The sequence below is a fragment of the Balaenoptera musculus genome, chromosome 2 (assembly GCF_009873245.2).
Source record: "Balaenoptera musculus isolate JJ_BM4_2016_0621 chromosome 2, mBalMus1.pri.v3, whole genome shotgun sequence".
NCBI lineage: Eukaryota > Metazoa > Chordata > Mammalia > Artiodactyla > Balaenopteridae > Balaenoptera > Balaenoptera musculus.
In genome coordinates this window covers 477,492-491,261 of record NC_045786.1, presented here as the reverse complement: position 1 = coordinate 491,261, position 13,770 = coordinate 477,492, and the positions used below count along the sequence as shown (strand labels likewise).

General features: G+C 36.3%; 1 protein-coding gene across 6 annotated transcripts in view; it reads left to right on the top strand.

The window, feature by feature from the left end:
- ODAD2 (outer dynein arm docking complex subunit 2) overlaps window positions 1-13,770 on the top strand; it is a 243,943-nt gene that overhangs the window by 127,155 nt on the left and 103,018 nt on the right. For all 6 annotated transcript variants that reach the window (XM_036841365.1, XM_036841363.1, XM_036841362.1 and 3 more), the window contains 2 exons: window positions 320-474; window positions 1,483-1,725. In XM_036841365.1, coding sequence (XP_036697260.1) covers window positions 320-474; window positions 1,483-1,725 — 398 coding nt within the window. The remainder of the gene's footprint in view (window positions 1-319; window positions 475-1,482; window positions 1,726-13,770) is intronic.

Below are 13,770 nucleotides of genomic sequence, written 5' to 3'. Positions count from 1 at the left end.
CCATGCCTGTGGTATTCTAGGTTCCTTACCAGCCTCTGCGTCTGTCTTGGTAGAAGCCCAGGCTACCCCAGAACTGGCTTGGGAGGATTGCCAAGTATGTAGAAACCTCTAGACATTGCCAAAACCACGTAAAGGAAGAGCGACACTGTCAGATAGCTGCCAGTATAGACAAGAATTATATTTTACTTGAAGTCTCCTTCAGAAAATGATACTCTCTGAAAAGAAGTTTCATAGCTACTAGAAAGGCAGCCTCTTTAGCAGTCACTGAAAGCTTGATGCGCCTTGATCACTGACAGCGTCTGATTTGGCTTCTGTGTAGTGTGCAGAAGATGAGGAAACCCGCGACCTGGTTAGGCTGCGTGGAGGACTCAGACCCCTGGCTTCTCTCCTCAGTAACACTGACAACAAGGAACGGTTGGCCGCTGTCACAGGGGCAATATGGAAATGTTCCATCAGCAAAGAGAATGTGACCAAGTAAGAGAAGGCATTCAGTGTTCCGTATTAAAATATGGCCATCAAAACACATTCTTCTATTTTAATGCTATTTTAATAAAGAGTTGATTCTAGTGCTACTCCTGTAGTTTCCAAAGCTGTACATTCTGGGCTAAGTTGGCAGAATTAAGGGATTCTTCCCATCCCACCATCCGACAATGGTTTTTGTGCCTCAGTAGGAGAAAGGGGGTGCTGACAGAAGCTCCCTGTGCCAATGGACTGTTTTGCATGTGGGCAGCCTTGTAAATGAGAAGTATCCCTGATATTTCCTGCAGAGACCTATCAAGGTGAGGGAATGAATTTCCCACAGAATCTTTAGAAATGGAAGTGGTTTTATTCTTTTTCTAAAGATAAATGAGTCAGCTAAATGCCAACTAACCAGGTTAGTCTTCAAGTGCAGTCATTTTCAAATACGATTTCATTGAATTTTAAAGTATTTGTAAACTTTATGACCATTTGATTGATTTTAATCTTTGAATTTATCTTTTTTTATATTTTTAGAGTTTACACACTCTATGATGGGTGTTCTGGGGCAACTCTTTCCCGTTTCAGGGTGATGACTTTCTTTAACAAGAAATTCACATGTTCTGTTTAACACACAAAAAGGTTTATTTTGCTTTGTTCGTGTAAAATCATTCCTGTAACCTGAGGGAAAACCCTTAGCACAGTGGGATTGTCGACGCTCAGATTTGGAAGCAGTTGTAGTGTCTTCGGGGCTGTACAGCGTAGCACTTAAGGGCACAGAAGGTCGGGTGTGGATGTTGACGTCACTGTTTACCAAGCTTCAGATTAGCCTTTTGACAACGGGGTTGTAACAGCATCCACGTCACAGGGTGGCTGTAAAGATGGAATGAGCATACGGTCGGCAGTTAGTAAATTTTAGCTATCAGTATTATCACTAACATTATTATCAGCTAAATTCATACCAAAAATAATACTGTTCGCCTCTTTCCCTCCCTTCCCACCCTCTTCTGCTTGTGGTGAACTTAGATTTCGGGAATACAAAGCCATTGAAGCCTTGGTGGGACTTTTAACTGACCAGCCGGAAGAAGTGCTTGTGAACGCAGTTGGTGCGTTGGGAGAGTGTTGCCAAGAGCCTGAGGGCAGAGTCACCGTCCGCAAACGCGGTGGCATCCAGCCACTCGTGGACCTCCTCGTGGGAACAAACCGAGCTCTACTTGTCAATGTCACAAAAGCGGTCGGTGCTTGCGCAGTGGAGCCCGAGAGCATGATGTAAGCGGCCCTGAAAGCTGAAAGCTTTTATTTGGGAGAGCTAGGGGGACACTGGGGAGTACGGAATGGTGTCATCTCTTAGAACTGGTGTGCACAAGTGACGGAAGAGTGAAATGTGCCCACATGTAAATAACACAGGGTGACCAAATCATGAATTACAGAGCCACGTTGTTCCCTCGGATGAGCTGGAGGGTACTGATTAAAATAGCCAGTGATCAATCAAAACAGTGGGGGGATTATCATTAGGGGAATCATCTATATTTTGTAGATATTGATAACGATAATATAATAATACAACTGACAGAGAAGGGTGGATGAGCAGGTGTGCAAATTTTATCTTGCAATAAATAAATCAATAGATACTATTTAAAACATAATTTTATCTATCTATCCATCCATCCATCCATCCATCCACTTATCTATCTCTATCTATCTCTTTTTTAAAAAATATTTATCCATTTATTTTGGCTGCGCTGGGTCTTAGTTGTGGCACACGGGATCTCTGTTGCAGCGTGTGAGATTTTTAGTTGCAGCACATGGGCTTCTTAGTTGCAGCATGCATGAGGGATCTAGTTCCCTGACCAGGGATCGAACCTGGGTCCCCTGCATTGGGAGCGTGGAGTCTTACCCACTGGACCACCAGGGAAGTCCCATTTATCGATCTCTCTTACCTATCCATACATCCTTTTATCTAGCTGTAGGCATAAAGAGATATCTGGAATAATTTATATTAGTTGTTAACAATTATTATTTCTGGATGGTAGGATTTGGGATATTTTCTACCTTCTTTTTTATATTTTCTATACAATTTATATGATGAATATGCATCATCTTTAAAAAAATTAGAGTTCTTGTTTAGTACCTTGCACAATATCATTTTATTCTGAACAGTAGTGTATAATGGTTAAGAGTATAGATTCTGGAACCATTGCCTGGAATTCCAGTCTCACCACTTACCAACTATGTTTCCTTCAGCAAATCACTAAACTACTTGGTGCCTTGGCTACCAAATATATAAAATGGGGACAGTCATGGTACCAACCTCACTGGATTGTTGTAATGATTGAGTGAATTAATATATGTAAAATGCTTGATACATGATAGTGCTAGGTAAATGTTGGCTAGTATCACTCACATAGCAATAGCTTTAATGAATAACAATTTAAACCAATAATACATAAATACAAAAAAAAGTCAGAGGGTTCAGTATCTGTACTCATCTATAGATGAGTCCCTTCATTCTGTGTTTCTCTCTTTTTAAAAATATTAATTAATTAATTAATTAATTAATTTTTGGCTGTGTTGGGTCTTTGTTGCTGTGCACGGGCTTTCCCTAGTTGCGGCGAGCAGGGCCTATTCTTCATTGTGGTGCGTGGGCTTCTCATTGCGGTGGCTTCTCTTGTTGCGGGACACAGGCTCTAGGCACACGGGCTTCAGTAGTTGTGGCACATGGGCTCAGTAGTTGTGGCTCACGGGCTCAGTAGTTGTGGCTCATGAGCTCTAGAGCGCAGGCTCAGTAGTTGTGGCGCACGGGCCTAGCTGCTCCGTGGCATGTGGGATCTTCCTGGACCAGGGCTCGAACCCGTGTCCCCTGCATTGGCAGGTGGATTCTTAACCACTGCGCCACCAGGGAAGTCCCCTGTGTTTCTCTTATATCAAATTAATCATGTTATTTAACTTGCTATAAATCGAGAACAAGAGGACCCTAAATGGGGTCCTCTCAGCTGCAGTCAAGGAGCTTTGAGGGTGTGGCATAAGCATGTCAATAGGCGATTATAATACAGGCCTTTGTGCATCATGCTAAGTTTGAATTCTGCTTTAAAGTCAATTGAAGGTTTTTAAAGGGTTTTAAGCATAACCGGAAACAGAGAAACTTGTTTAGGAGATCACTGCCAGCCAGAGGTGAAGGTGGTTTAAACTAAGCCTGTGGAATATGTTATACTAAAGAACAAAAAAAAATGACAGAGTAAAGAGAAATAAAGGGAGAGAATGGATAAGACCAGGTGAGTGGATGAACACGAATTGTAAAGAAGAGGGGGGAGTCATGAGTGATATTTAGCTTTCTGACTTGGGTAACTAGATGGATAATTGTACCACTTGCTGTTATAGGGAATGTAGCTGGAAGACTGGTGAAGGCAGGATGAACTTCACTAGGGGAGAAACAAAGCCAATTTGTTCATCATGATGTATTCATTGCCTAACCCAGTCCCAGGCTCAGGGTAGGTGCTCAGCAAACATTTATTGTACACTAAATAAATGATGAGTTCAGTTACGTTGGGTGCACATTGAGGTTCTTCTGGGACATCTCCGTAGTGATGGCAACTAGTCAATTGGATATTCATTCACGTCTAAAGCTTAGGATAGAATGTGGGCTGGGCATATAGCATTCTGAGTATTTGGTAACTTAAGTGATGAATATATGTGAGATTGTGAGCAAGAGAAAGAAAGGGAAAAGAGAAGGACAAAAACAGAATCCTACTGCATCCAATCTTTTAAGGAGAATGAATGGACCAGAGAAGAGGTGCCTATAAAGAAATGCAGACGGAACAGCCAGAGTTGTGAGGGAAGCCAGAAGAGCGAGTTACTGAAGAAACAAAGGGAAGAGAGTGTTTAAGGAGAGAAAGTGATCAAAAGTGTCAAACTCTATGACAAAGCCTCGTAAGATAAAGACTAAACTGTTCTTTCTTGTGTAACACGGAGGTTGATGAATCCTTCTGTACTTGTGAATATGGTTTTCCCACAGATGGTTTTAGAAACACACAAAGTCAGTTTTAGAAAACAGTGTTTTGAGGTTAGTAAGAATCCAAACGGCATTACATTTGGCATCATATATCAGACATGGCTATTATTGCTAGATCTGCAGGATTTATTGAGTCTTCAAGCTTTAAGTTAAATGGTAAGGAAATGAGAAATAACTTTGCCTTGTGTAAGTCTTAAATAATTCATAGGTTAGGAACTTGTTTTAATGATGAGCAGTTTTATGTTTTAATGATATGTCTGTGGCTATGGCTAAAACTTAGGTTGCACGTGAGGATGAACGTATGTACTCAGAGCAGAGTTTTATTAACTCTGTGCGCTAGTATGCACAGTTTTCTTCCCGTATCTATTTCTCAGTAAGAATAAGAAACATCGTAATAATAACAGTTTGGCTCCTGAGTCAAAAATGATTTTTAAGACAACAATGATTTCATAAAACTCTACTGACTTTTCTCAGTACATCAGACTACTGCTTTTAAAGACTCCGTATAAACAGTTTCCTATTAATTATACCCTTCCTGAGGAACTAACGTGGAGCAACAGGTATCCCAGCGTAGTAGGTTCATGAAAAAGTAGATTTATTCATGCTGAATTTTCTTTTCTTGTTGACTTTTTAATGTCTATTTGATACGTACAGAATTCACCTGGAGGTAGTTTGGCCTTCAAGTATATAAAAATCACATCAACATTGCAAAAAACAGTTAACGCTTGTGTTTTGAGGAGTGTAACTTTCTCATAAAATACTATAAAATTTCAAACAACTAAAAAGTATTGATGCTGAAAACTTCAATATCTAAAATTTCTTTTCCACACCTCAGGATCTTTACTTTCTTTTAAAATTTTTTTTAATTTTAATCTTTTAATTGAAGTATAGTTGATTTACAATGTTGTGTTAGTTTTGGGTGTACAGCAAAGTGATTCATTTATACATATACATATATCCATTCTTCTTCAGATTCTTTTCCCATATAGGTTATTACAAGATATTGAGTATAGTTCCCTGTGCTATGCAGTAGGTCCTTGCTGATGATCTATTTTATATATAGTATTGTGTATATGTTAATCCCAAACTCCTAATTTATCCCTCCCCTTCTTTCCCCTTTGGTAACCATAAGTTTATTTTCTATGTCTGTGAGACTGTTTCTGTTTTGTAAATATAAGTTCATTTGTATCATTTTTTTTAGATTCCACACATAAGCAATATCATATGGTGTTTGTCTTTCTCTGTCTGACTTACTTCACTCAGTATGATAATCTCTAGGTCCATCCATGTTGCCGCAAATGGCATTCTTTCATTCTTGTTTATGGCTGAGTAGTATTCCATCGTACACAAGTACCACATCTTCTTTATCTATTCATCCATTGATGGATATTTAGGTTGCTTCCATGTCCTGGCTATTGTAAATAGTGCTACTTTGAACATAGGGGTGCATGTATCTTTTCGAATCAGAGTTTTCTCTGGGTGTATACCCAGGACTGGGATTGCTGGATCATATGCTAGCTCTATTTTTAGTTTTTTAAGGAACCTCCATCCTGTTCTCCACAGTGGCTGCACCAATTTACATTCCCACCAACTTAACTTTCATTTTGAAATAGCGTAAGACTTACAGAAAAGTTGCAAAAGTATAGAGTGCACGGTACAGAGAGTTCCCATATACCCTTCACCCAGCTTCCCTTAACATCCTACATAACCATAGTGAAATTATAGAAACTTCATTTGTTGAAGTCTAGTTTTTTTAATTTGAAAATTGTTGTATGTGGATTTCGTGCATTTTTGTTCAGTTCATTCCTAAGTATTTAATCTTCCTCGTTGGTGGTATAAATGGTTTTTTACTGCCATTATGTGCTTCAGTTGATTGTCTCTATGAACACTATTGAATTTTGTGTATTAATTCTCTATGCTGCTACCTAATGGAATTCTCTTATTGTTTGAGTTCACTTTATTGTTGATTCTCTAGCGCAATTGTTGACATACTATAGCACATGGGCCAAATCCTGTTTTTGTAAATAAAGTTTTATTGGAACATACTCACACTCATTCATTTATATATTGTCTTTGGTGGCTTTTATGTTACAATGGCAGAGTTGATAGTTGCTACAGAGACCAAATAACCCACAAAGACATACTTACTACCTGGCCCTTTACAAAAAACTTGCTGAACTCTGCTCCAGGATATTCCCAAGAAAGTTTTATTTCTTCTTTATAAATTCTTATTCTTTAGATTGATTTCTCTTGTATAATTTCATTAGCTAATTCCCTACTGCAGTGTTGAATAGTAATGGAGATAGCTTCTTTGCCTTGTTCCTGATTTTAGTAGAAATGCCTCTGGTGGTGTTCTGTTATGTAAAATAATGTCTTGAGGACTAAAGTATATATATTTTATCATATTTTTAAAAATCTCTCAATTTCTATTTTTAAAGAGTGTTTTCAAAATCAGAAATAGGTATTGAATTTTGTCAAATCCCTCTTTAAGCATTTATGGAGATTATGCTCTGTATACTCCATTATGATTTTTCCCTTATATCTATCAATATGTTGAATAATATTAATGGGTTTCCAAACACTGGACCAACCTTGCATTCTGGGAACAAGTTTCACTTGGTCATGATGTACTATTTTCTTAATGTGGTGTAGGATTCTGTTTGCTAATCTTATTTAGTATTTTTGTAATGATATCCTTGAATTATATTGGTCTGTAGTTTTCTTTTCCTTCCTTTCTTTTTTTTTTTTAACAACTATCTTTATCAAATTTAGGTATCAATGTTATACCTGCTTCACGAAAGGAATTAGGAAGTTTTCTTTCATTTCAATACTCTGGAATAATTTATTGAGCAATGGGACCATCTAGGCTTTAAAGTTTTGATAGAATTATACTGTGCAGTCATCTGGGCCTACTCTGTGTGTGTGTGTGTTCTGTTAGTTCTTTACTGGTTTTCTCTAGTTCTTCTATGAAATCTAATCTATTTATGCATTCTACTCTAATGGGGTCAATTTTGGCAATGTGCATTTCTTTATAAAATGATCAATTTCATTTAGATCATCAAATATATTTAAATAATGATCTGCAAAACAATGTCTTATGATTTTTAAATTTTGTCTCGTTTCAATGGTTGTTTTCCACTTGTCATTTTATATTTGTGTATGTGAGCTTTCTCCTGTTTTTTCCATGATCAAGTTATCTAGTATAGTTTCTCTATTTTGATTTTTTTCTGAGAAAATTTTATTAATTAGATATACTGTTCTTTTATTCTCTACCTCATAAATTTCTTTTATATTTATTCCATGTTGCCTTTTCTGGGTTTATTTTGTAACTATTTTTCTAATTTTTTTGAACTGAGAAGATATTTATTTTTATTCTTTTTTTTTCTTTCTTTTTTTGGCTGTGCCATGCAGCTTGTGGGATCCTAATTCCCCAACCAAGGATCGAACCTGGGCCCCCTGCAGTGGAAGCATAGAGTCCTAACCACTGGACTGCCTGGGAATTCCCTCTTTTTTTAATAATAAAAATATTTTGTCCTATGAGTTTTTCTTTGACACTTCTTTAAATGTCCCTTGTACATTCTGATACGTAGTGATTTCATTATCATTATTTTTAAGAAGTACTTTAATTTCAGTTTATATTTTCCCTTTAGGCCAGATGTTGTTTAATGGAATTTTTTTTTTTAATTCCACAAAGAGGAACCTTTTTATTTTTTGTTTTTGTTAGATATTTCTTACTATGTTGCAGTTTAGTCAGTGTTTTATTTCCACTTTTTATGGAACTTACTGGTGTTTTCTTTATGACTCAATACAAGATGAATTTTTACAAAGCATCTATAGGTGCTTGGGGTGAAGATGTGTCCTCTTTCAATAGAGTGTAGAGTTTGATGTATATATATATGTATTTTTTTTTAATAAATTTCTTTCTTTCTTTTTTTGGCTGTGTTGGGTCTTCGTTGCTGCACGTGGGCTTTCTCTAGTTGTGGCGAGCGAGGGCTACTCTTCATTGCAGTGCGTGTCCTTCTCATTGCAGTGGCTTCTCTTGTTGTGGAGCACAGGCTCTAGGAGTGAGGGCTCCAGTAGTTGTGGCACGTGGGCTCAGTAGTTGTGGCTCGTGGGCTCTAGATCACAGGCTCAGTAGTTGTGGCACGCGGGCTTAGTTGCTCCGCGACATGTGGGATCTTCCTGGACCAGGGCTTGAACCCGTGTCCCCTGTACTGGCAGGTGGATTCTTAACCACTGCGCCACCAGGGAAGTCCTGATGTATATTCTTAAGGTCTGTTTTATTAAGTTATGTAAGCCTTCTATCTCTACTTACTATTTTTCATGCATTTGACCTGTCTCATACTGAAAATGGTGTATTAGAATTATTAGTGTACTTCTACCTATGTCTTCTTACAACTCATGTAGTTTTTGCTTCTTAAAGGCAGGCACTATATATATATATTTTTTTTAAATTAATTAATTAATTTATTTATTTTTGGCTGTGTTGGGTCTTCGTTTCTGTGCGAGGGCTTTCTCTAGTTGCGGCAAGCGGGGGCCACTCTTCATCGCGGTGCGTGGGCCTCTCACTATCGCGGCCTCTCTTGTGGCGGAGCACAGGCTCCAGACGCGCACGGTCAGCAATTGTGGCTCACGGGCCTAGTCGCTCCGCGGCATGTGGGATCTTCCTAGACCAGGGCTCGAACCCGTGTCCCCTGCATTAGCAGGCAGATTCTCAACCACTGCGCCACCAGGGAAGCCCCAAAGGCAGGCACTATATTATTTGGTGCATAAATGTTTTAATCATTGTGAATTGTGGATTTTAATTTTTCAAGAGCTCTTCTTTGTCATGTTTAATGAGTTTTGGCTTGATATTTCTACTTTGATATAAGGATCTTTACCCCTGCTTTCATATTTTTTCCATTTTCCTGGAGAATCTTGGTCTACCTTTTATTTTTAGTCTTTGTTGAACCACTTTCTTTTAGGTGTGCCCTTTCATACAGTATATAGATGGGTCTTGCTTTGTATGCCAAGCTAAAAATATTTTTAATAAGTGAGCTAAACCCATTCACACTCACTGATGTTTGGTCTCAACAATGTCATAATATTTTATAATTATTCATATTCTTTTATATTTGCTCTTCTCTGTAAGATTTGTAATCTTTGCTCTTTAATATTTTTTTGTTGTTATTTAGAAAAGTTTGCATTTTTGTTTCATTCTAGTCAGTGTCTTTGTACCTGTACATTTTTCTAATGCTTGCTTTCTCCTTTCTGTTATGTAGTTATTTGCTATTTAGTTTCTCAGTTTTTGCTGGTATCTTTTAACTCCCACCCATCGTCTCTATAGTAATCAATGGGCTTATTTCATTTTTCTCTTTCCCTCTTCCTTATCCTCTCCACTTTAAAGTGCATTGTTTCTACTTTGTCATAACATGTAACATTTGAACATTATTATTCTACCCTTGACCCTGCCCCTGTTTTAATCTTAGACCAACAAACATATATACACATATACTTATTATCAGTTTTTGCTGCAGTTTTACAGTCATAGTTTAATTTTTGGAGCTCATCCCCTAGTAGAATCTTCAAAAAGGGCTCATGGGTACAGAATTCCCTAAGTTTTTAGATGTTTAAAGTACCTTTCTCTTTTTCAGCTTTATATAGGTATAATTGACACATTTAAACATTATGTATGTTTAAGGTGAATGACATGGTGTTCTGATATAAGTATACTTTGTGGGATGATTACAGCCACCAAGCTAATTAACCTCATCTCACAAAGATACTTTTTTTTTTTGGTGTATGGCAAGAACACTTAAAATCTGCTCTGTTAGCAAATTTCAAGTATACGATACATTATTATTAATACAGTTACCATGCTGGGCACTAGGTCTCTAAAGCTTATCCATCTTATAACTGAAACTTCGTACCCTTTGACCAGCATCTCCCCATCTCCTCCACTGCCAGCCCCTTCACCATTCGAATCACTGTTTCTCTAAGTTCAACTGTTTTAGACTCTACATGTAAGTGATTTCACGCAATATTTGACTTTCTGTGTCTGGCTTATTTCATTTAGCATGATGTCTTTCAAGTTCACCCATGTTACAAATGGCAGGATTTCTTTCTGTTTTAAGGCTGAATAATATTTCATTGTATAAGTATACCACAACTTCTTTATCCATTCATCTGTCAATGGACACTTAGGTTGTTTTCATATCTTGGCTATTGTAAATAATTCTATAATAAACATAAGAGCACAGATATCTTTTCTAGCTACTGAATTCATTTCCTTTGGATATATACCCATAAAAATGGGATTGCTAGATCAAATGATAGTTATATTTTCAATTTTTTGAGGAACCTCCATACTGTTTTCCATAATGACTATACCAATTTACATTCCAACAGTGTACAAGGATTTCCTTTTCTCCACTTCTTGCCAATATTTTTTATCTCTTGTCTTTTCAATAACAGCCTTTCCAATGAGGAGTGAGGCAATATCTCACTGTAGTTTTGATTTGGATTTCCCTGATGATTTGTGCTGTTGAGCATTTTTTTCATATACCTGTTGGCCATTTGCATGTCTTCTTTGGAGAAATGTCTGTTCAGTTCCTTTGCCCATTTTTAAATTGAGTTATTTATTTATTTATTTTGCCATTGAGTTGTATGAATTCCTTATGTATTTTGAATATTAACTTTGTATCAAATGTATGGCTTGCATATATTTTCTCCTGTTCCATAGATTGCCTTTTCATTTTGTTGATTGTTTCTTTTGCTGTGCAGAAGCACACGTTTGTATCTAGTGAAGCTATTTTCCTATAAATACTCAGAGGACAGCTTTGCTAGATATAAAATTCTTGGTTCCCACTTTCTTTCTTGAATTAAAAAAATTCTGCTCCATTGTTGTCTTACTTCATACCTTTTTTGGGAAAATTCTGATGTTAGTTGAATTCATGTTTCTTTGTGAGTTATTTGATCTTTTCGTTTGGAGGGCATGAGAATTTTTACTTTACCTTTATAATCTAATACTTTTACTAGGTTTATCTTAGAGGTGATTGCTAACCATTTGGTTAACCTGAAATATAGTTAATACAGGAAAATCAGGATAAATGCTTTTCTTTTACTTTTGAAAAAGTTAAATTTCAGATATATGAGTTGTCAGGAACCCTAGCAAATGCCAATAGTGATAATAAGGGCTGTTTTTCAGACTTTTTAGGAACTTGTAGAGCCTCATGATTTATTTCAGTCTCTACTGTGCCTTTAATACAAAATTCCTGGCATACATGATTCAAAACATGCTAAAATTCTCATGTCCTAAGTTTTTCATTACTTCAGAATAACCTTAAACCTTTATAAAGGTCAGCTTTCAAATATAAGTGCCTGACTACAAAAGAGTTAAATTTCATGTTCTTTAGAAAATAATCAAGAAAAAATGTTTCTGTTAATATTCTGTAAATGCCCAAGATTCTAAGAAGTTTTACATGACAGTCTACCTAAATAATATACTAATTTCCTACAATTTATCCTGTAAAATATTTTCCTTCCACACATTGTAAAACAAATATTTGCTGAACTGATTGTTACATAGTCCAGTGTTATGTGATCATGTAATGAAAGACTCTTTTATAAAACATATACACAAGGATAGAATTAAAACTTACCATGGAATCTGTAACTCTAAATTTCCTGTCTTCTGTGGTTTAAACATAATTATGTTGCATTTACATAGTTTTTTTTTTTTTTACATTGGGTTTATTTGTTCTTTTTAAAAAGGGGGAAAAAAGAAATAAAGCTATGCTTGTTTGCATACAGAAGAGATTTAATCTCTTTGTGGCTGCCCAGAAATTTCATTTACCACAAAACCAGTCCTTGTGACATTTTAGGGTTTATGCAAGATATAAAATAGAATATATGTTTTATATGTTTGTATCAATAAGAACATTCTTCCTTCCTTTTACATTTTTTTGGTATTTGTTTTTCATCTGTATACTTTTAAAAGCATATGGATTTAACTGAGATACTGAAATGCCAAATGAAAATTAATTATGTGAATAATTGAATCTTCTGAATCTTAGTTTTCTCATTTTAAAACAAGCTCTGGGGATGTTTAATTAGAGGATTATGTGGATTTTATTTATCCACATTATATACCTCATCCATCCAGTTGTGATGTGTGCTTAGTTCCATAGCTGAATAAGTTGGCTTTTCAGTACTATTTCCTGTGTGTGAGAGTATGTGTGTGTGTTTATAATAATGTTAAAACACATTTTTAAAACTTTTAATTTGTGAAATATAATATACATAAAGGAAAGTGCATGATGTAAATGTACACATTAGTAAATTCTTGAAAAGGGAGGACTCATGTACCTGCCACCCAAGCCAAGAAGCAGAATACCATCATCACCCTACAAACACCCGGGCTGCCTGTCCTATCACGGCCCCCCAGTGCCCACCGCCCTGCAGTCTGGGGAGAGCCCCTCTCTTACCTTTTATGGTAATTCACATCTTACTCTGTTTTCATCATTTTATATTGGAGAATGCCTCCCTAAATAGTTTTATTTCTATTTGGAAACAAATGGAAGCATATAATATGTGTTGGTTTTTGTCTGAATTTTTTTGTTCAAAATTATAGGTTATTTTAACACTTAATTGCTCAGTTTGATGCGTTTTAACAATTGTATACACTCATATAACCACCAGCCAAAAGAAGATATAAAACATGTCCTTCACCCAAGAAAGTGCACTCATGCTATTTTCCAGTCAATCCCCACTCCCACCCCAAGCAACCACTTTCTGATTTCCATCACTATAGATTAGTTTTGCCCTGTTTTGGGATTGGAATTTCTGAGTCATAGGGTAGAAGTTTAACTTTATTAGAAACATCCAAATAGTATACAAAAGTGGTTGTACAATTTTACATTTCCATTGGTGCCAACATTTAATGTTGCTCTTTTTTTTTTTTTTTTTTTTTTTTAAATTTAGCCCTTCTAACAGGGCAAAATTGTATGTCATTGTAGATTTCATTTGCATTCCCCTGATAGCTAATGATGTTGAATAACTTTCCATGTGCTTATTTCATGTGTATATATGTTATTTTGTAGTCTATTCAAGTTTTTTGTCCATTTTAAATTTGGATTGTTTATCTTTTTTGGCAATTTGAAGAAGTTCTTCACATATTCTGGATACAAATCCATTGTTCGATTTGTGTGCTGTGGAATGATTTTTCCCAGTCAGTATTAAGGCTGTCTTTTCAGCAGAAAGTTTTAATTTGATAAAGTTATCAATTTTACTTTCATGGCTAGTGTACTATATGATATACCTCAAAC